General features: G+C 51.7%; 6 protein-coding genes and 1 long non-coding RNA gene across 7 annotated transcripts in view; 1 reads left to right on the plus strand and 6 right to left on the minus strand.

Moving 5' to 3' along the window:
- LOC144322277 (uncharacterized) overlaps positions 1-22773 on the plus strand; it is a 192224-nt gene that overhangs the window by 151161 nt on the left and 18290 nt on the right. The window lies entirely within an intron of this gene.
- Positions 2256-2819, minus strand: LOC144321707 (interferon alpha-1/2). Its single transcript, XM_077910986.1, has one exon. The coding sequence runs from the start codon at positions 2817-2819 to the stop codon at positions 2256-2258; it is 564 nt and encodes a 187-aa protein (XP_077767112.1).
- LOC144321709 (interferon alpha-1/2) lies at positions 5925-6488 on the minus strand. Its single transcript, XM_077910987.1, has one exon. The coding sequence runs from the start codon at positions 6486-6488 to the stop codon at positions 5925-5927; it is 564 nt and encodes a 187-aa protein (XP_077767113.1).
- On the minus strand, positions 9603-10166 carry LOC144321710 (interferon alpha-1/2). The gene has a single exon (XM_077910988.1). The coding sequence runs from the start codon at positions 10164-10166 to the stop codon at positions 9603-9605; it is 564 nt and encodes a 187-aa protein (XP_077767114.1).
- LOC144321711 (interferon alpha-1/2) lies at positions 13272-13835 on the minus strand. Its single transcript, XM_077910989.1, has one exon. The coding sequence runs from the start codon at positions 13833-13835 to the stop codon at positions 13272-13274; it is 564 nt and encodes a 187-aa protein (XP_077767115.1).
- On the minus strand, positions 16930-17493 carry LOC144321712 (interferon alpha-1/2). Its single transcript, XM_077910991.1, has one exon. The coding sequence runs from the start codon at positions 17491-17493 to the stop codon at positions 16930-16932; it is 564 nt and encodes a 187-aa protein (XP_077767117.1).
- LOC144321713 (interferon alpha-1/2) lies at positions 20603-21166 on the minus strand. The gene has a single exon (XM_077910992.1). It carries the CDS (start codon positions 21164-21166, stop codon positions 20603-20605), a length of 564 nt encoding a protein of 187 aa, XP_077767118.1.

The following is a 22773-nucleotide window of genomic DNA, read 5'->3' on the forward strand; positions in this document are numbered from 1 at the left end:
CCACATCACCTCCAGGCTCACACAGAAGCCACATCCACAAAGCGCCAAAGGCAGCTCCCGAGTCAGCCAAGGCCACCTCTCCCAGTGACTTTGAGATCCAGGAACGGATGGAGAGAAAGTCCTCTGCTCACAGGGGCCTGTCATTCCTAGGTGTGTCGCCCTCCTCGGCACACATTTCAGGGCTCTTCCACTAATTCAACGGCCATGCTTCTTGTGTGGTACTCAAGAAAGCCCAAGGAGAGACAACAAACAGGAAGCAAGAAGCTTTGGCTGGGGCCCTCCCAGACTGAGCTTTGGAGAGCCTACAGACCACTGGACTATCTAAGACTAGTTCACAGAGCTCAGAATCTTGGAAGCCTTGTCACAGGGATTCCCTCAGGTGGCTGAAGGTTCATTTCCAGGGACACTATGCAGATACAGACCATGGAGGTGGGAGAAGTCTCTCTACTTCGTATTTTTTTTCTGCGCAGCTAACTACTCGTAAAAGATATCTTGATTTTTAGAGAAAGAGAGAGAGAGAGAGAGAGAGTGAAAGCAATATAGAGAGCAGCGTGAGCAGGGGAGGAGAGGGAGTAGCAGACACCTACCTGAGAAGGAGCCCGATGACAGGCTCCATCCAAGGACCCTGGGATTGGCGATCCAGCCAAAGATAGATGCCTCATGGAACGAGCCACCCACGTGCCCCAGGGACAAGGAATCCTCTGCAGTCTCTGCGCTTGTGGGGAGCCTGGTGTGGGGTTCCATGCAACCGCCCTGAGATGAGGATCTCAGCTGAAACCAAGATCTGGCTGTTTAGCCGACCTTGCCAACCACATTGCCTACCTCGCTGCTCTTTGGAACACTGTATTTTCCAGAGGGGGAGAGAGACAGCGAGAGCGAGAGCGAGAGAGAGCGAGAGAGAAAAGCTGAGGAAATTGGCTTTTTACACTCTCTGAATCCGTTCCTCCTAGAAAACCTGTTTTTACCTCGGGAGATGAATCACACAGCAGGGGCAACCTGATGCACACAACACAAGCCAGGTGTCCAGGCCTGGTCACTATCTCAGTGCATTGCTGGCTGTAGGGGGCAGTCTTCTGCTGTAGAGCATCGGACAGACCACCGAGTCCAATCCTCCCGCTTTGTCTTTGCTTGTTCCTACAGCCACTGTCCCCTGCTTGTAACGGGGACGTGCCCTCCGGTCCATAATGGTCTGTCATCAGGAGCAAAAGAAGACAACAAGGCCTCTCGGAGGAGAGTTTCCAAAAAGGAGGGAGCCCCCACAGACTCTGGGCTTCAGTGAGTGGCTTGCCCGTAGAAGTCACATGGCCACACAGGATCCACAAGGGAATCCATCTGGAGACCACTTCTCCTTTGGGACTCTGTTCCCTTGGCAGCGCTTCCATTGCTAGGCTTCAAGGGAACGGACCGGCTTGTAACTGGCAGACCCCACTAGGCATTTTCTTAAGGATATTGGCACTGGGACATCCACCAGTCTAATAGGGAAGGTATTATCTAGTGCTGCTTGATTATATTTCCGGATATGCCTGCTTCCTTTTCTGCCTACAGAGTTCCTATGTCCCTTCTTCTTGTTGTTGTACCGTGTGCTATGACTGCCATCACTTCACTCTGCTGGTTGTTTGGAGGTTTGTTTTTTCTCGACAGAACTCAGAGATACAGGGTAGGAGATGGGATCGGTCGTGTGCACCCTCAGCCTGACAGGCACATACGCACTGGCATCGAGGAGGACTATGGTTTGACTTCTCATGAGAGTAACAGAATCCTGAGGAGAAGAGTCATACGATCCACTCTTTCATCAGATTCTCTTCTGATTCCCTCCGTCTCGAAAGAAACCACAAATGCAAGAATGCTTGCAGAGAACGGTTTAATGAACAAAAGAATAAAAAACTTAATAAATAGAAAGCATCCCCACTCCCCCTGAATCACAGAGTGATGGTACACCTACTAGTATACAAAGAGAACCCAGTTGAGCCATAAATACAAATAAATAAATAAATAAATAATAAATAAATAAATAAATAAATAAATAAATAAATAAACGAATGAGTAGGAAGTAGAGAGATGGGCAAGGTTATGTGAAAGTAAGCGGTGTTTGTCGACTTGACTTGATGGTGCTGCCCCGTCCTGAACACGTTGGACACCCGATTGCCTTCGTGTCACCGTGACGGCAGGCGTGAGCTTCTCTGAGGCGGCAGGACACGTGCAAGTGTGCTCTGATCAGTCAGGGAATGTCATTTCCGTGCGGACCCGGGCGGGTCTCATTTCCTCCTCCTGATTCTTTCTTGCAAGATTGTCGAGGAGAAGAAGGATCTCCCGATTTCTGCTCGGACCATCTCCCAGGCACACGGGCTGTGGTTCCTGTCTTGCAGGTAGAGGGAGATCCTTTGGAAGTAGGTCCTCAGGGTGGAGTCCTCATGCATGAGGGGGGTCTCGGCCAGCCCCGCCTCCTGCAGGGGACAGGCCTCCAGGTCATCCAGCTGCTCAGAGAGCCCCGAGCACAGTTCCTCCAGGAGAGTCATGTTCCAAGGAGCAGAGGACGTGTCCGGGCAGAAGAGGTGGAAGACCTTCTGGGTCATCACGTGGACCACAGAGAGGGCCTGCGCCTCCTGGAGCCGCTGGCCATCAAACAGCTCCTTGGGGAAGGCAAAGTCATTGGTGTAGTGGTCACAAGAGCCGGCGGAGAGTCTCCTCATCTGTCCCAGGAGCGTCAGGACCCTCCAGTTGCGCAGGCCGTGGGTGTCGGGCAGGTGGCAAGCCAGACAGCACAGGGAGTGGCAGCTGAGCAGCACCAGGGCCACCGAGAAGGAGCAGGGCAGGGCCATCGGGGATCCTGCAGGGGCTGTGGGCCTGGCTGCGCTGGGCAAGTGTGGGAACCGCGGCTTCAGCTTCTCTGAGCATCTTCCCTCGTGTGTGGGGCTTAAGTAGGCATCAGACGCGTTTTCCATTTCTGAACGTCTCCCTCACTTTCTACTTCTCTTTTTGCTTTCCTTTATGATGCACTTTCGACTGGCTCTAGAGCACTGTTTCCCAACTACATGGGCGTGCTTGTCATGACTGCCCTTGCCTCCAGAGTCTTCTGGATTGGCTTTTCACGCATCATCCAGAAAAGTTCGGAACCCGGATGCGCTGTCTCTAGAGTACAGTGTATGTCCCATGCTCCTATCTGAACTTTGGACATACACAACCCCGTGTCGCTTCACCCTTCTCATGTGAAGGCGACGCAGGGTTAAGGATGTCTAACGCTGGTAAACATGAAGGCCAATTGTTAGGCTTCCGACGTGGAATGGGATGGCCAACGTTGAAGAGGGACCTATCGAGTACTGATAGGTACATGATTTCTGATACGGAAAGCACATATGCAGGTGAACCATGTCTACAAAGACAAGAGAATGAACGCAGAGTCTCTCCCAATTTAGAACGATGCCGAACTGCTGATCGGAATCGAAGAGTTGAATTACTTCCTTGACATGTGTTTCTGCAGTAAGGCCATTTCATGTTGCCTCGGCTGACAAAGTGATCTCTTGCCTCACCTGCGACTCCGTACTCATCAAGGTGTTTTCAAAACTCCTTTTTTTCTGTTTCGCACTGCGTCCAGTTACTGATGCGTTGACTGACTTTCGTAAAGTCAAACGATCATGCAGAATCTCTTTGTTCTGAAATGCTGAAAGCCCACATCACCTCCAGGCTCACACAGAAGCCACATCCACAAAGCGCCAAAGGCAGCTCCCGAGTCAGCCAAGGCCACCTCTCCCAGTGACTTTGAGATCCAGGAACGGATGGAGAGAAAGTCCTCTGCTCACAGGGGCCTGTCATTCCTAGGTGTGTCGCCCTCCTCGGCACACATTTCAGGGCTCTTCCACTAATTCAACGGCCATGCTTCTTGTGTGGTACTCAAGAAAGCCCAAGGAGAGACAACAAACAGGAAGCAAGAAGCTTTGGCTGGGGCCCTCCCAGACTGAGCTTTGGAGAGCCTACAGACCACTGGACTATCTAAGACTAGTTCACAGAGCTCAGAATCTTGGAAGCCTTGTCACAGGGATTCCCTCAGGTGGCTGAAGGTTCATTTCCAGGGACACTATGCAGATACAGACCATGGAGGTGGGAGAAGTCTCTCTACTTCGTATTTTTTTCTGCGCAGCTAACTACTCGTAAAAGATATCTTGATTTTTAGAGAAAGAGAGAGAGAGAGAGAGAGAGAGTGAAAGCAATATAGAGAGCAGCGTGAGCAGGGGAGGAGAGGGAGTAGCAGACACCTACCTGAGAAGGAGCCCGATGACAGGCTCCATCCAAGGACCCTGGGACTGGCGATCCAGCCAAAGACAGATGCCTCATGGAACGAGCCACCCACGTGCCCCAGGGACAAGGAATCCTCTGCAGTCTCTGCGCTTGTGGGGAGCGTGGTGTGGGGTTCCATGCAACCGCCCTGAGATGAGGATCTCAGCTGAAACCAAGATCTGGCTGTTTAGCCGACCTTGCCAACCACATTGCCTACCTCGCTGCTCTTTGGAACACTGTATTTTCCAGAGGGGGAGAGAGACAGCGAGAGCGAGAGCGAGAGAGAGCGAGAGAGAGCGAGAGAGAAAAGCTGAGGAAATTGGCTTTTTACACTCTCTGAATCCGTTCCTCCTAGAAAACCTGTTTTTACCTCGGGAGATGAATCACACAGCAGGGGCAACCTGATGCACACAACACAAGCCAGGTGTCCAGGCCTGGTCACTATCTCAGTGCATTGCTGGCTGTAGGGGGCAGTCTTCTGCTGTAGAGCATCGGACAGACCACCGAGTCCAATCCTCCCGCTTTGTCTTTGCTTGTTCCTACAGCCACTGTCCCCTGCTTGTAACGGGGACGTGCCCTCCGGTCCATAATGGTCTGTCATCAGGAGCAAAAGAAGACAACAAGGCCTCTCGGAGGAGAGTTTCCAAAAAGGAGGGAGCCCCCACAGACTCTGGGCTTCAGTGAGTGGCTTGCCCGTAGAAGTCACATGGCCACACAGGATCCACAAGGGAATCCATCTGGAGACCACTTCTCCTTTGGGACTCTGTTCCCTTGGCAGCGCTTCCATTGCTAGGCTTCAAGGGAACGGACCGGCTTGTAACTGGCAGACCCCACTAGGCATTTTCTTAAGGATATTGGCACTGGGACATCCACCAGTCTAATAGGGAAGGTATTATCTAGTGCTGCTTGATTATATTTCCGGATATGCCTACTTCCTTTTCTGCCTACAGAGTTCCTATGTCCCTTCTTCTTGTTGTTGTACCGTGTGCTATGACTGCCATCACTTCAATCTGCTGGTTGTTTGGAGGTTTGTTTTTTCTCGACAGAACTCAGAGATACAGGGTAGGAGATGGGATCGGTCGTGTGCACCCTCAGCCTGACAGGCACATACGCACTGGCATCGAGGAGGACTATGGTTTGACTTCTCATGAGAGTAACAGAATCCTGAGGAGAAGAGTCATACGATCCACTCTTTCATCAGATTCTCTTCTGATTCCCTCCGTCTCGAAAGAAACCACAAATGCAAGAATGCTTGCAGAGAACGGTTTAATGAACAAAAGAATAAAAAACTTAATAAATAGAAAGCATCCCCACTCCCCCTGAATCACAGAGTGACGGTACACCTACTAGTATACAAAGAGAACCCAGTTGAGCCATAAATACAAATAAATAAATAAATAAATAATAAATAAATAAATAAATAAATAAATAAACGAATGAGTAGTAAGTAGAGAGATGGGCAAGGTTATGTGAAAGTAAGCGGTGTTTGTCGACTTGACTTGATGGTGCTGCCCCGTCCTGAACACGTTGGACACCCGATTGCCTTCGTGTCACCGTGACGGCAGGCGTGAGCTTCTCTGAGGCGGCAGGACACGTGCAAGTGTGCTCTGATCAGTCAGGGAATGTCATTTCCGTGCGGACCCGGGCGGGTCTCATTTCCTCCTCCTGATTCTTTCTTGCAAGATTGTCGAGGAGAAGAAGGATCTCCCGATTTCTGCTCGGACCATCTCCCAGGCACACGGGCTGTGGTTCCTGTCTTGCAGGTAGAGGGAGATCCTTTGGAAGTAGGTCCTCAGGGTGGAGTCCTCATGCATGAGGGGGGTCTCGGCCAGCCCCGCCTCCTGCAGGGGACAGGCCTCCAGGTCATCCAGCTGCTCAGAGAGCCCCGAGCACAGTTCCTCCAGGAGAGTCATGTTCCAAGGAGCAGAGGACGTGTCCGGGCAGAAGAGGTGGAAGACCTTCTGGGTCATCACGTGGACCACAGAGAGGGCCTGCGCCTCCTGGAGCCGCTGGCCATCAAACAGCTCCTTGGGGAAGGCAAAGTCATTGGTGTAGTGGTCACAAGAGCCGGCGGAGAGTCTCCTCATCTGTCCCAGGAGCGTCAGGACCCTCCAGTTGCGCAGGCCGTGGGTGTCGGGCAGGTGGCAAGCCAGACAGCACAGGGAGTGGCAGCTGAGCAGCACCAGGGCCACCGAGAAGGAGCAGGGCAGGGCCATCGGGGATCCTGCAGGGGCTGTGGGCCTGGCTGCGCTGGGCAAGTGTGGGAACCGCGGCTTCAGCTTCTCTGAGCATCTTCCCTCGTGTGTGGGGCTTAAGTAGGCATCAGACGCGTTTTCCATTTCTGAACGTCTCCCTCACTTTCTACTTCTCTTTTTGCTTTCCTTTATGATGCACTTTCGACTGGCTCTAGAGCACTGTTTCCCAACTACATGGGCGTGCTTGTCATGACTGCCCTTGCCTCCAGAGTCTTCTGGATTGGCTTTTCACGCATCATCCAGAAAAGTTCGGAACCCGGATGCGCTGTCTCTAGAGTACAGTGTATGTCCCATGCTCCTATCTGAACTTTGGACATACACAACCCCGTGTCGCTTCACCCTTCTCATGTGAAGGCGACGCAGGGTTAAGGATGTCTAACGCTGGTAAACATGAAGGCCAATTGTTAGGCTTCCGACGTGGAATGGGATGGCCAACGTTGAAGAGGGACCTATCGAGTACTGATAGGTACATGATTTCTGATACGGAAAGCACATATGCAGGTGAACCATGTCTACAAAGACAAGAGAATGAACGCAGAGTCTCTCCCAATTTAGAACGATGCCGAACTGCTGATCGGAATCGAAGAGTTGAATTACTTCCTTGACATGTGTTTCTGCAGTAAGGCCATTTCATGTTGCCTCGGCTGACAAAGTGATCTCTTGCCTCACCTGCGACTCCGTACTCATCAAGGTGTTTTCAAAACTCCTTTTTTTCTGTTTCGCACTGCGTCCAGTTACTGATGCGTTGACTGACTTTCGTAAAGTCAAACGATCATGCAGAATCTCTTTGTTCTGAAATGCTGAAAGCCCACATCACCTCCAGGCTCACACAGAAGCCACATCCACAAAGCGCCAAAGGCAGCTCCCGAGTCAGCCAAGGCCACCTCTCCCAGTGACTTTGAGATCCAGGAACGGATGGAGAGAAAGTCCTCTGCTCACAGGGGCCTGTCATTCCTAGGTGTGTCGCCCTCCTCGGCACACATTTCAGGGCTCTTCCACTAATTCAACGGCCATGCTTCTTGTGTGGTACTCAAGAAAGCCCAAGGAGAGACAACAAACAGGAAGCAAGAAGCTTTGGCTGGGGCCCTCCCAGACTGAGCTTTGGAGAGCCTACAGACCACTGGACTATCTAAGACTAGTTCACAGAGCTCAGAATCTTGGAAGCCTTGTCACAGGGATTCCCTCAGGTGGCTGAAGGTTCATTTCCAGGGACACTATGCAGATACAGACCATGGAGGTGGGAGAAGTCTCTCTACTTCGTATTTTTTTCTGCGCAGCTAACTACTCGTAAAAGATATCTTGATTTTTAGAGAAAGAGAGAGAGAGAGAGAGAGAGAGTGAAAGCAATATAGAGAGCAGCGTGAGCAGGGGAGGAGAGGGAGTAGCAGACACCTACCTGAGAAGGAGCCCGATGACAGGCTCCATCCAAGGACCCTGGGACTGGCGATCCAGCCAAAGACAGATGCCTCATGGAACGAGCCACCCACGTGCCCCAGGGACAAGGAATCCTCTGCAGTCTCTGCGCTTGTGGGGAGCGTGGTGTGGGGTTCCATGCAACCGCCCTGAGATGAGGATCTCAGCTGAAACCAAGATCTGGCTGTTTAGCCGACCTTGCCAACCACATTGCCTACCTCGCTGCTCTTTGGAACACTGTATTTTCCAGAGGGGGAGAGAGACAGCGAGAGCGAGAGCGAGAGAGAGCGAGAGAGAGCGAGAGAGAAAAGCTGAGGAAATTGGCTTTTTACACTCTCTGAATCCGTTCCTCCTAGAAAACCTGTTTTTACCTCGGGAGATGAATCACACAGCAGGGGCAACCTGATGCACACAACACAAGCCAGGTGTCCAGGCCTGGTCACTATCTCAGTGCATTGCTGGCTGTAGGGGGCAGTCTTCTGCTGTAGAGCATCGGACAGACCACCGAGTCCAATCCTCCCGCTTTGTCTTTGCTTGTTCCTACAGCCACTGTCCCCTGCTTGTAACGGGGACGTGCCCTCCGGTCCATAATGGTCTGTCATCAGGAGCAAAAGAAGACAACAAGGCCTCTCGGAGGAGAGTTTCCAAAAAGGAGGGAGCCCCCACAGACTCTGGGCTTCAGTGAGTGGCTTGCCCGTAGAAGTCACATGGCCACACAGGATCCACAAGGGAATCCATCTGGAGACCACTTCTCCTTTGGGACTCTGTTCCCTTGGCAGCGCTTCCATTGCTAGGCTTCAAGGGAACGGACCGGCTTGTAACTGGCAGACCCCACTAGGCATTTTCTTAAGGATATTGGCACTGGGACATCCACCAGTCTAATAGGGAAGGTATTATCTAGTGCTGCTTGATTATATTTCCGGATATGCCTACTTCCTTTTCTGCCTACAGAGTTCCTATGTCCCTTCTTCTTGTTGTTGTACCGTGTGCTATGACTGCCATCACTTCAATCTGCTGGTTGTTTGGAGGTTTGTTTTTTCTCGACAGAACTCAGAGATACAGGGTAGGAGATGGGATCGGTCGTGTGCACCCTCAGCCTGACAGGCACATACGCACTGGCATCGAGGAGGACTATGGGTTGACTTCTCATGAGAGTAACAGAATCCTGAGGAGAAGAGTCATACGATCCACTCTTTCATCAGATTCTCTTCTGATTCCCTCCGTCTCGAAAGAAACCACAAATGCAAGAATGCTTGCAGAGAACGGTTTAATGAACAAAAGAATAAAAAACTTAATAAATAGAAAGCATCCCCACTCCCCCTGAATCACAGAGTGACGGTACACCTACTAGTATACAAAGAGAACCCAGTTGAGCCATAAATACAAATAAATAAATAAATAAATAAATAAATAAATAAATAAATAAATAAATAAATAAATAAACGAATGAGTAGGAAGTAGAGAGATGGGCAAGGTTATGTGAAAGTAAGCGGTGTTTGTCGACTTGACTTGATGGTGCTGCCCCGTCCTGAACACGTTGGACACCCGATTGCCTTCGTGTCACCGTGACGGCAGGCGTGAGCTTCTCTGAGGCGGCAGGACACGTGCAAGTGTGCTCTGATCAGTCAGGGAATGTCATTTCCGTGCGGACCCGGGCGGGTCTCATTTCCTCCTCCTGATTCTTTCTTGCAAGATTGTCGAGGAGAAGAAGGATCTCCCGATTTCTGCTCGGACCATCTCCCAGGCACACGGGCTGTGGTTCCTGTCTTGCAGGTAGAGGGAGATCCTTTGGAAGTAGGTCCTCAGGGTGGAGTCCTCATGCATGAGGGGGGTCTCGGCCAGCCCCGCCTCCTGCAGGGGACAGGCCTCCAGGTCATCCAGCTGCTCAGAGAGCCCCGAGCACAGTTCCTCCAGGAGAGTCATGTTCCAAGGAGCAGAGGACGTGTCCGGGCAGAAGAGGTGGAAGACCTTCTGGGTCATCACGTGGACCACAGAGAGGGCCTGCGCCTCCTGGAGCCGCTGGCCATCAAACAGCTCCTTGGGGAAGGCAAAGTCATTGGTGTAGTGGTCACAAGAGCCGGCGGAGAGTCTCCTCATCTGTCCCAGGAGCGTCAGGACCCTCCAGTTGCGCAGGCCGTGGGTGTCGGGCAGGTGGCAAGCCAGACAGCACAGGGAGTGGCAGCTGAGCAGCACCAGGGCCACCGAGAAGGAGCAGGGCAGGGCCATCGGGGATCCTGCAGGGGCTGTGGGCCTGGCTGCGCTGGGCAAGTGTGGGAACCGCGGCTTCAGCTTCTCTGAGCATCTTCCCTCGTGTGTGGGGCTTAAGTAGGCATCAGACGCGTTTTCCATTTCTGAACGTCTCCCTCACTTTCTACTTCTCTTTTTGCTTTCCTTTATGATGCACTTTCGACTGGCTCTAGAGCACTGTTTCCCAACTACATGGGCGTGCTTGTCATGACTGCCCTTGCCTCCAGAGTCTTCTGGATTGGCTTTTCACGCATCATCCAGAAAAGTTCGGAACCCGGATGCGCTGTCTCTAGAGTACAGTGTATGTCCCATGCTCCTATCTGAACTTTGGACATACACAACCCCGTGTCGCTTCACCCTTCTCATGTGAAGGCGACGCAGGGTTAAGGATGTCTAACGCTGGTAAACATGAAGGCCAATTGTTAGGCTTCCGACGTGGAATGGGATGGCCAACGTTGAAGAGGGACCTATCGAGTACTGATAGGTACATGATTTCTGATACGGAAAGCACATATGCAGGTGAACCATGTCTACAAAGACAAGAGAATGAACGCAGAGTCTCTCCCAATTTAGAACGATGCCGAACTGCTGATCGGAATCGAAGAGTTGAATTACTTCCTTGACATGTGTTTCTGCAGTAAGGCCATTTCATGTTGCCTCGGCTGACAAAGTGATCTCTTGCCTCACCTGCGACTCCGTACTCATCAAGGTGTTTTCAAAACTCCTTTTTTTCTGTTTCGCACTGCGTCCAGTTACTGATGCGTTGACTGACTTTCGTAAAGTCAAACGATCATGCAGAATCTCTTTGTTCTGAAATGCTGAAAGCCCACATCACCTCCAGGCTCACACAGAAGCCACATCCACAAAGCGCCAAAGGCAGCTCCCGAGTCAGCCAAGGCCACCTCTCCCAGTGACTTTGAGATCCAGGAACGGATGGAGAGAAAGTCCTCTGCTCACAGGGGCCTGTCATTCCTAGGTGTGTCGCCCTCCTCGGCACACATTTCAGGGCTCTTCCACTAATTCAACGGCCATGCTTCTTGTGTGGTACTCAAGAAAGCCCAAGGAGAGACAACAAACAGGAAGCAAGAAGCTTTGGCTGGGGCCCTCCCAGACTGAGCTTTGGAGAGCCTACAGACCACTGGACTATCTAAGACTAGTTCACAGAGCTCAGAATCTTGGAAGCCTTGTCACAGGGATTCCCTCAGGTGGCTGAAGGTTCATTTCCAGGGACACTATGCAGATACAGACAATGGAGGTGGGAGAAGTCTCTCTACTTCGTATTTTTTTTCTGCGCAGCTAACTACTCGTAAAAGATATCTTGATTTTTAGAGAAAGAGAGAGAGAGAGAGAGAGAGAGAGTGAAAGCAATATAGAGAGCAGCGTGAGCAGGGGAGGAGAGGGAGTAGCAGACACCTACCTGAGAAGGAGCCCGATGACAGGCTCCATCCAAGGACCCTGGGACTGGCGATCCAGCCAAAGACAGATGCCTCATGGAACGAGCCACCCACGTGCCCCAGGGACAAGGAATCCTCTGCAGTCTCTGCGCTTGTGGGGAGCGTGGTGTGGGGTTCCATGCAACCGCCCTGAGATGAGGATCTCAGCTGAAACCAAGATCTGGCTGTTTAGCCGACCTTGCCAACCACATTGCCTACCTCGCTGCTCTTTGGAACACTGTATTTTCCAGAGGGGGAGAGAGACAGCGAGAGCGAGAGCGAGAGAGAGCGAGAGAGAGCGAGAGAGAAAAGCTGAGGAAATTGGCTTTTTACACTCTCTGAATCCGTTCCTCCTAGAAAACCTGTTTTTACCTCGGGAGATGAATCACACAGCAGGGGCAACCTGATGCACACAACACAAGCCAGGTGTCCAGGCCTGGTCACTATCTCAGTGCATTGCTGGCTGTAGGGGGCAGTCTTCTGCTGTAGAGCATCGGACAGACCACCGAGTCCAATCCTCCCGCTTTGTCTTTGCTTGTTCCTACAGCCACTGTCCCCTGCTTGTAACGGGGACGTGCCCTCCGGTCCATAATGGTCTGTCATGAGGAGCAAAAGAAGACAACAAGGCCTCTCGGAGGAGAGTTTCCAAAAAGGAGGGAGCCCCCACAGACTCTGGGCTTCAGTGAGTGGCTTGCCCGTAGAAGTCACATGGCCACACTGGATCCACAAGGGAATCCATCTGGAGACCACTTCTCCTTTGGGACTCTGTTCCCTTGGCAGCGCTTCCATTGCTAGGCTTCAAGGGAACGGACCGGCTTGTAACTGGCAGACCCCACTAGGCATTTTCTTAAGGATATTGGCACTGGGACATCCACCAGTCTAATAGGGAAGGTATTATCTAGTGCTGCTTGATTATATTTCCGGATATGCCTGCTTCCTTTTCTGCCTACAGAGTTCCTATGTCCCTTCTTCTTGTTGTTGTACCGTGTGCTATGACTGCCATCACTTCACTCTGCTGGTTGTTTGGAGGTTTGTTTTTTCTCGACAGAACTCAGAGATACAGGGTAGGAGATGGGATCGGTCGTGTGCACCCTCAGCCTGACAGGCACATACGCACTGGCATCGAGGAGGACTATGGTTTGACTTCTCATGAGAGTAACAGAATCCTGAGGAGAAGAGTCATACGATCCACTCTTTCATCAGATTCTCTTCTGATTCCCTCCATCTCGAAAGAAACCACAAATGCAAGAATGCTTGCAGAGAACGGTTTAATGAACAAAAGAATAAAAAACTTAATAAATAGAAAGCATCCCCACTCCCCCTGAATCACAGAGTGACGGTACACCTACTAGTATACAAAGAGAACCCAGTTGAGCCATAAATACAAATAAATAAATAAATAAATAAATAAATAAATAAATAAATAAATAAACGAATGAGTAGGAAGTAGAGAGATGGGCAAGGTTATGTGAAAGTAAGCGGTGTTTGTCGACTTGACTTGATGGTGCTGCCCCGTCCTGAACACGTTGGACACCCGATTGCCTTCGTGTCACCGTGACGGCAGGCGTGAGCTTCTCTGAGGCGGCAGGACACGTGCAAGTGTGCTCTGATCAGTCAGGGAATGTCATTTCCGTGCGGACCCGGGCGGGTCTCATTTCCTCCTCCTGATTCTTTCTTGCAAGATTGTCGAGGAGAAGAAGGATCTCCCGATTTCTGCTCGGACCATCTCCCAGGCACACGGGCTGTGGTTCCTGTCTTGCAGGTAGAGGGAGATCCTTTGGAAGTAGGTCCTCAGGGTGGAGTCCTCATGCATGAGGGGGGTCTCGGCCAGCCCCGCCTCCTGCAGGGGACAGGCCTCCAGGTCATCCAGCTGCTCAGAGAGCCCCGAGCACAGTTCCTCCAGGAGAGTCATGTTCCAAGGAGCAGAGGACGTGTCCGGGCAGAAGAGGTGGAAGACCTTCTGGGTCATCACGTGGACCACAGAGAGGGCCTGCGCCTCCTGGAGCCGCTGGCCATCAAACAGCTCCTTGGGGAAGGCAAAGTCATTGGTGTAGTGGTCACAAGAGCCGGCGGAGAGTCTCCTCATCTGTCCCAGGAGCGTCAGGACCCTCCAGTTGCGCAGGCCGTGGGTGTCGGGCAGGTGGCAAGCCAGACAGCACAGGGAGTGGCAGCTGAGCAGCACCAGGGCCACCGAGAAGGAGCAGGGCAGGGCCATCGGGGATCCTGCAGGGGCTGTGGGCCTGGCTGCGCTGGGCAAGTGTGGGAACCGCGGCTTCAGCTTCTCTGAGCATCTTCCCTCGTGTGTGGGGCTTAAGTAGGCATCAGACGCGTTTTCCATTTCTGAACGTCTCCCTCACTTTCTACTTCTCTTTTTGCTTTCCTTTATGATGCACTTTCGACTGGCTCTAGAGCACTGTTTCCCAACTACATGGGCGTGCTTGTCATGACTGCCCTTGCCTCCAGAGTCTTCTGGATTGGCTTTTCACGCATCATCCAGAAAAGTTCGGAACCCGGATGCGCTGTCTCTAGAGTACAGTGTATGTCCCATGCTCCTATCTGAACTTTGGACATACACAACCCCGTGTCGCTTCACCCTTCTCATGTGAAGGCGACGCAGGGTTAAGGATGTCTAACGCTGGTAAACATGAAGGCCAATTGTTAGGCTTCCGACGTGGAATGGGATGGCCAACGTTGAAGAGGGACCTATCGAGTACTGATAGGTACATGATTTCTGATACGGAAAGCACATATGCAGGTGAACCATGTCTACAAAGACAAGAGAATGAACGCAGAGTCTCTCCCAATTTAGAACGATGCCGAACTGCTGATCGGAATCGAAGAGTTGAATTACTTCCTTGACATGTGTTTCTGCAGTAAGGCCATTTCATGTTGCCTCGGCTGACAAAGTGATCTCTTGCCTCACCTGCGACTCCGTACTCATCAAGGTGTTTTCAAAACTCCTTTTTTTCTGTTTCGCACTGCGTCCAGTTACTGATGCGTTGACTGACTTTCGTAAAGTCAAACGATCATGCAGAATCTCTTTGTTCTGAAATGCTGAAAGCCCACATCACCTCCAGGCTCACACAGAAGCCACATCCACAAAGCGCCAAAGGCAGCTCCCGAGTCAGCCAAGGCCACCTCTCCCAGTGACTTTGAGATCCAGGAACGGATGGAGAGAAAGTCCTCTGCTCACAGGGGCCTGTCATTCCTAGGTGTGTCGCCCTCCTCGGCACACATTTCAGGGCTCTTCCACTAATTCAACGGCCATGCTTCTTGTGTGGTACTCAAGAAAGCCCAAGGAGAGACAACAAACAGGAAGCAAGAAGCTTTGGCTGGGGCCCTCCCAGACTGAGCTTTGGAGAGCCTACAGACCACTGGACTATCTAAGACTAGTTCACAGAGCTCAGAATCTTGGAAGCCTTGTCACAGGGATTCCCTCAGGTGGCTGAAGGTTCATTTCCAGGGACACTATGCAGATACAGACCATGGAGGTGGGAGAAGTCTCTCTACTTCGTATTTTTTTCTGCGCAGCTAACTACTCGTAAAAGATATCTTGATTTTTAGAGAAAGAGAGAGAGAGAGAGAGAGAGAGTGAAAGCAATATAGAGAGCAGCGTGAGCAGGGGAGGAGAGGGAGTAGCAGACACCTACCTGAGAAGGAGCCCGATGACAGGCTCCATCCAAGGACCCTGGGACTGGCGATCCAGCCAAAGACAGATGCCTCATGGAACGAGCCACCCACGTGCCCCAGGGACAAGGAATCCTCTGCAGTCTCTGCGCTTGTGGGGAGCGTGGTGTGGGGTTCCATGCAACCGCCCTGAGATGAGGATCTCAGCTGAAACCAAGATCTGGCTGTTTAGCCGACCTTGCCAACCACATTGCCTACCTCGCTGCTCTTTGGAACACTGTATTTTCCAGAGGGGGAGAGAGACAGCGAGAGCGAGAGCGAGAGAGAGCGAGAGAGAGCGAGAGAGAAAAGCTGAGGAAATTGGCTTTTTACACTCTCTGAATCCGTTCCTCCTAGAAAACCTGTTTTTACCTCGGGAGATGAATCACACAGCAGGGGCAACCTGATGCACACAACACAAGCCAGGTGTCCAGGCCTGGTCACTATCTCAGTGCATTGCTGGCTGTAGGGGGCAGTCTTCTGCTGTAGAGCATCGGACAGACCACCGAGTCCAATCCTCCCGCTTTGTCTTTGCTTGTTCCTACAGCCACTGTCCCCTGCTTGTAACGGGGACGTGCCCTCCGGTCCATAATGGTCTGTCATCAGGAGCAAAAGAAGACAACAAGGCCTCTCGGAGGAGAGTTTCCAAAAAGGAGGGAGCCCCCACAGACTCTGGGCTTCAGTGAGTGGCTTGCCCGTAGAAGTCACATGGCCACACAGGATCCACAAGGGAATCCATCTGGAGACCACTTCTCCTTTGGGACTCTGTTCCCTTGGCAGCGCTTCCATTGCTAGGCTTCAAGGGAACGGACCGGCTTGTAACTGGCAGACCCCACTAGGCATTTTCTTAAGGATATTGGCACTGGGACATCCACCAGTCTAATAGGGAAGGTATTATCTAGTGCTGCTTGATTATATTTCCGGATATGCCTACTTCCTTTTCTGCCTACAGAGTTCCTATGTCCCTTCTTCTTGTTGTTGTACCGTGTGCTATGACTGCCATCACTTCAATCTGCTGGTTGTTTGGAGGTTTGTTTTTTCTCGACAGAACTCAGAGATACAGGGTAGGAGATGGGATCGGTCGTGTGCACCCTCAGCCTGACAGGCACATACGCACTGGCATCGAGGAGGACTATGGGTTGACTTCTCATGAGAGTAACAGAATCCTGAGGAGAAGAGTCATACGATCCACTCTTTCATCAGATTCTCTTCTGATTCCCTCCGTCTCGAAAGAAACCACAAATGCAAGAATGCTTGCAGAGAACGGTTTAATGAACAAAAGAATAAAAAACTTAATAAATAGAAAGCATCCCCACTCCCCCTGAATCACAGAGTGACGGTACACCTACTAGTATACAAAGAGAACCCAGTTGAGCCATAAATACAAATAAATAAATAAATAAATAAATAAATAAATAAATAAACGAATGAGTAGGAAGTAGAGAGATGGGCAAGGTTATGTGAAAGTAAGCGGTGTTTGTCGACTTGACTTGATGGTGCTGCCCCGTCCTGAACACGTTGGACACCCGATTGCCTTCGTGTCACCGTGACGGCAGGCGTGAGCTTCTCTGAGGCGGCAGGACACGTGCAAGTGTGCTCTGATCAGTCAGGGAATGTCATTTCCGTGCGGACCCGGGCGGGTCTCATTTCCTCCTCCTAATTCTTTCTTGCAAGATTGTCGAGGAGAAGAAGGATCTCCCGATTTCTGCTCGGACCATCTCCCAGGCACACGGGCTGTGGTTCCTGTCTTGCAGGTAGAGGGAGATCCTTTGGAAGTAGGTCCTCAGGGTGGAGTCCTCATGCATGAGGGGGGTCTCGGCCAGCCCCGCCTCCTGCAGGGGACAGGCCTCCAGGTCATCCAGCTGCTCAGAGAGCCCCGAGCACAGTTCCTCCAGGAGAGTCATGTTCCAAGGAGCAGAGGACGTGTCCGGGCAGAAGAGGTGGAAGACCTTCTGGGTCATCACGTGGACCACAGAGAGGGCTTGCGCCTCCTGGAGCCGCTGGCCATCAAACAGCTCCTTGGGGAAGGCAAAGTCATTGGTGTAGTGGTCACAAGAGCCGGCGGAGAGTCTCCTCATCTGTCCCAGGAGCGTCAGGACCCTCCAGTTGCGCAGGCCGTGGGTGTCGGGCAGGTGGCAAGCCAGACAGCACAGGGAGTGGCAGCTGAGCAGCACCAGGGCCACCGAGAAGGAGCAGGGCAGGGCCATCGGGGATCCTGCAGGGGCTGTGGGCCTGGCTGCGCTGGGCAAGTGTGGGAACCGCGGCTTCAGCTTCTCTGAGCATCTTCCCTCGTGTGTGGGGCTTAAGTAGGCATCAGACGCGTTTTCCATTTCTGAACGTCTCCCTCACTTTCTACTTCTCTTTTTGCTTTCCTTTATGATGCACTTTCGACTGGCTCTAGAGCACTGTTTCCCAACTACATGGGCGTGCTTGTCATGACTGCCCTTGCCTCCAGAGTCTTCTGGATTGGCTTTTCACGCATCATCCAGAAAAGTTCGGAACCCGGATGCGCTGTCTCTAGAGTACAGTGTATGTCCCATGCTCCTATCTGAACTTTGGACATACACAACCCCGTGTCGCTTCACCCTTCTCATGTGAAGGCGACGCAGGGTTAAGGATGTCTAACGCTGGTAAACATGAAGGCCAATTGTTAGGCTTCCGACGTGGAATGGGATGGCCAACGTTGAAGAGGGACCTATCGAGTACTGATAGGTACATGATTTCTGATACGGAAAGCACATATGCAGGTGAACCATGTCTACAAAGACAAGAGAATGAACGCAGAGTCTCTCCCAATTTAGAACGATGCCGAACTGCTGATCGGAATCGAAGAGTTGAATTACTTCCTTGACATGTGTTTCTGCAGTAAGGCCATTTCATGTTGCCTCGGCTGACAAAGTGATCTCTTGCCTCACCTGCGACTCCGTACTCATCAAGGTGTTTTCAAAACTCCTTTTTTTCTGTTTCGCACTGCGTCCAGTTACTGATGCGTTGACTGACTTTCGTAAAGTCAAACGATCATGCAGAATCTCTTTGTTCTGAAATGCTGAAAGCCCACATCACCTCCAGGCTCACACAGAAGCCACATCCACAAAGCGCCAAAGGCAGCTCCCGAGTCAGCCAAGGCCACCTCTCCCAGTGACTTTGAGATCCAGGAACGGATGGAGAGAAAGTCCTCTGCTCACAGGGGCCTGTCATTCCTAGGTGTGTCGCCCTCCTCGGCACACATTTCAGGGCTCTTCCACTAATTCAACGGCCATGCTTCTTGTGTGGTACTCAAGAAAGCCCAAGGAGAGACAACAAACAGGAAGCAAGAAGCTTTGGCTGGGGCCCTCCCAGACTGAGCTTTGGAGAGCCTACAGACCACTGGACTATCTAAGACTAGTTCACAGAGCTCAGAATCTTGGAAGCCTTGTCACAGGGATTCCCTCAGGTGGCTGAAGGTTCATTTCCAGGGACACTATGCAGATACAGACAATGGAGGTGGGAGAAGTCTCTCTACTTCGTATTTTTTTTCTGCGCAGCTAACTACTCGTAAAAGATATCTTGATTTTTAGAGAAAGAGAGAGAGAGAGAGAGAGAGAGAGAGAGTGAAAGCAATATAGAGAGCAGCGTGAGCAGGGGAGGAGAGGGAGTAGCAGACACCTACCTGAGAAGGAGCCCGATGACAGGCTCCATCCAAGGACCCTGGGACTGGCGATCCAGCCAAAGACAGATGCCTCATGGAACGAGCCACCCACGTGCCCCAGGGACAAGGAATCCTCTGCAGTCTCTGCGCTTGTGGGGAGCCTGGTGTGGGGTTCCATGCAACCGCCCTGAGATGAGGATCTCAGCTGAAACCAAGATCTGGCTGTTTAGCCGACCTTGCCAACCACATTGCCTACCTCGCTGCTCTTTGGAACACTGTATTTTCCAGAGGGGGAGAGAGACAGCGAGAGCGAGAGCGAGAGAGAGCGAGAGAGAGCGAGAGAGAAAAGCTGAGGAAATTGGCTTTTTACACTCTCTGAATCCGTTCCTCCTAGAAAACCTGTTTTTACCTCGGGAGATGAATCACACAGCAGGGGCAACCTGATGCACACAACACAAGCCAGGTGTCCAGGCCTGGTCACTATCTCAGTGCATTGCTGGCTGTAGGGGGCAGTCTTCTGCTGTAGAGCATCGGACAGACCACCGAGTCCAATCCTCCCGCTTTGTCTTTGCTTGTTCCTACAGCCACTGTCCCCTGCTTGTAACGGGGACGTGCCCTCCGGTCCATAATGGTCTGTCATGAGGAGCAAAAGAAGACAACAAGGCCTCTCGGAGGAGAGTTTCCAAAAAGGAGGGAGCCCCCACAGACTCTGGGCTTCAGTGAGTGGCTTGCCCGTAGAAGTCACATGGCCACACTGGATCCACAAGGGAATCCATCTGGAGACCACTTCTCCTTTGGGACTCTGTTCCCTTGGCAGCGCTTCCATTGCTAGGCTTCAAGGGAACGGACCGGCTTGTAACTGGCAGACCCCACTAGGCATTTTCTTAAGGATATTGGCACTGGGACATCCACCAGTCTAATAGGGAAGGTATTATCTAGTGCTGCTTGATTATATTTCCGGATATGCCTGCTTCCTTTTCTGCCTACAGAGTTCCTATGTCCCTTCTTCTTGTTGTTGTACCGTGTGCTATGACTGCCATCACTTCACTCTGCTGGTTGTTTGGAGGTTTGTTTTTTCTCGACAGAACTCAGAGATACAGGGTAGGAGATGGGATCGGTCGTGTGCACCCTCAGCCTGACAGGCACATACGCACTGGCATCGAGGAGGACTATGGTTTGACTTCTCATGAGAGTAACAGAATCCTGAGGAGAAGAGTCATACGATCCACTCTTTCATCAGATTCTCTTCTGATTCCCTCCATCTCGAAAGAAACCACAAATGCAAGAATGCTTGCAGAGAACGGTTTAATGAACAAAAGAATAAAAAACTTAATAAATAGAAAGCATCCCCACTCCCCCTGAATCACAGAGTGACGGTACACCTACTAGTATACAAAGAGAACCCAGTTGAGCCATAAATACAAATAAATAAATAAATAAATAAATAAATAAATAAATAAATAAATAAACGAATGAGTAGGAAGTAGAGAGATGGGCAAGGTTATGTGAAAGTAAGCGGTGTTTGTCGACTTGACTTGATGGTGCTGCCCCGTCCTGAACACGTTGGACACCCGATTGCCTTCGTGTCACCGTGACGGCAGGCGTGAGCTTCTCTGAGGCGGCAGGACACGTGCAAGTGTGCTCTGATCAGTCAGGGAATGTCATTTCCGTGCGGACCCGGGCGGGTCTCATTTCCTCCTCCTGATTCTTTCTTGCAAGATTGTCGAGGAGAAGAAGGATCTCCCGATTTCTGCTCGGACCATCTCCCAGGCACACGGGCTGTGGTTCCTGTCTTGCAGGTAGAGGGAGATCCTTTGGAAGTAGGTCCTCAGGGTGGAGTCCTCATGCATGAGGGGGGTCTCGGCCAGCCCCGCCTCCTGCAGGGGACAGGCCTCCAGGTCATCCAGCTGCTCAGAGAGCCCCGAGCACAGTTCCTCCAGGAGAGTCATGTTCCAAGGAGCAGAGGACGTGTCCGGGCAGAAGAGGTGGAAGACCTTCTGGGTCATCACGTGGACCACAGAGAGGGCCTGCGCCTCCTGGAGCCGCTGGCCATCAAACAGCTCCTTGGGGAAGGCAAAGTCATTGGTGTAGTGGTCACAAGAGCCGGCGGAGAGTCTCCTCATCTGTCCCAGGAGCGTCAGGACCCTCCAGTTGCGCAGGCCGTGGGTGTCGGGCAGGTGGCAAGCCAGACAGCACAGGGAGTGGCAGCTGAGCAGCACCAGGGCCACCGAGAAGGAGCAGGGCAGGGCCATCGGGGATCCTGCAGGGGCTGTGGGCCTGGCTGCGCTGGGCAAGTGTGGGAACCGCGGCTTCAGCTTCTCTGAGCATCTTCCCTCGTGTGTGGGGCTTAAGTAGGCATCAGACGCGTTTTCCATTTCTGAACGTCTCCCTCACTTTCTACTTCTCTTTTTGCTTTCCTTTATGATGCACTTTCGACTGGCTCTAGAGCACTGTTTCCCAACTACATGGGCGTGCTTGTCATGACTGCCCTTGCCTCCAGAGTCTTCTGGATTGGCTTTTCACGCATCATCCAGAAAAGTTCGGAACCCGGATGCGCTGTCTCTAGAGTACAGTGTATGTCCCATGCTCCTATCTGAACTTTGGACATACACAACCCCGTGTCGCTTCACCCTTCTCATGTGAAGGCGACGCAGGGTTAAGGATGTCTAACGCTGGTAAACATGAAGGCCAATTGTTAGGCTTCCGACGTGGAATGGGATGGCCAACGTTGAAGAGGGACCTATCGAGTACTGATAGGTACGATTTCTGATACGGAAAGCACATATGCAGGTGAACCATGTCTACAAAGACAAGAGAATGAACGCAGAGTCTCTCCCAATTTAGAACGATGCCGAACTGCTGATCGGAATCGAAGAGTTGAATTACTTCCTTGACATGTGTTTCTGCAGTAAGGCCATTTCATGTTGCCTCGGCTGACAAAGTGATCTCTTGCCTCACCTGCGACTCCGTACTCATCAAGGTGTTTTCAAAACTCCTTTTTTTCTGTTTCGCACTGCGTCCAGTTACTGATGCGTTGACTGACTTTCATAAAGTCAAACGATCATGCAGAATCTCTTTGTTCTGAAATGCTGAAAGCCCACATCACCTCCAGGCTCACACAGAAGCCACATCCACAAAGCGCCAAAGGCAGCTCCCGAGTCAGCCAAGGCCACCTCTCCCAGTGACTTTGAGATCCAGGAACGGATGGAGAGAAAGTCCTCTGCTCACAGGGGCCTGTCATTCCTAGGTGTGTCGCCCTCCTCGGCACACATTTCAGGGCTCTTCCACTAATTCAACGGCCATGCTTCTTGTGTGGTACTCAAGAAAGCCCAAGGAGAGACAACAAACAGGAAGCAAGAAGCTTTGGCTGGGGCCCTCCCAGACTGAGCTTTGGAGAGCCTACAGACCACTGGACTATCTAAGACTAGTTCACAGAGCTCAGAATCTTGGAAGCCTTGTCACAGGGATTCCCTCAGGTGGCTGAAGGTTCATTTCCAGGGACACTATGCAGATACAGACCATGGAGGTGGGAGAAGTCTCTCTACTTCGTATTTTTTTTCTGCGCAGCTAACTACTCGTAAAAGATATCTTGATTTTTAGAGAAAGAGAGAGAGAGAGAGAGAGAGTGAAAGCAATATAGAGAGCAGCGTGAGCAGGGGAGGAGAGGGAGTAGCAGACACCTACCTGAGAAGGAGCCCGATGACAGGCTCCATCCAAGGACCCTGGGATTGGCGATCCAGCCAAAGATAGATGCCTCATGGAACGAGCCACCCACGTGCCCCAGGGACAAGGAATCCTCTGCAGTCTCTGCGCTTGTGGGGAGCCTGGTGTGGGGTTCCATGCAACCGCCCTGAGATGA

The sequence above is a fragment of the Canis aureus genome, chromosome 10, assembly GCF_053574225.1.
Source record: "Canis aureus isolate CA01 chromosome 10, VMU_Caureus_v.1.0, whole genome shotgun sequence".
In the NCBI taxonomy this organism is placed as follows: Eukaryota; Metazoa; Chordata; class Mammalia; order Carnivora; family Canidae; genus Canis; species Canis aureus.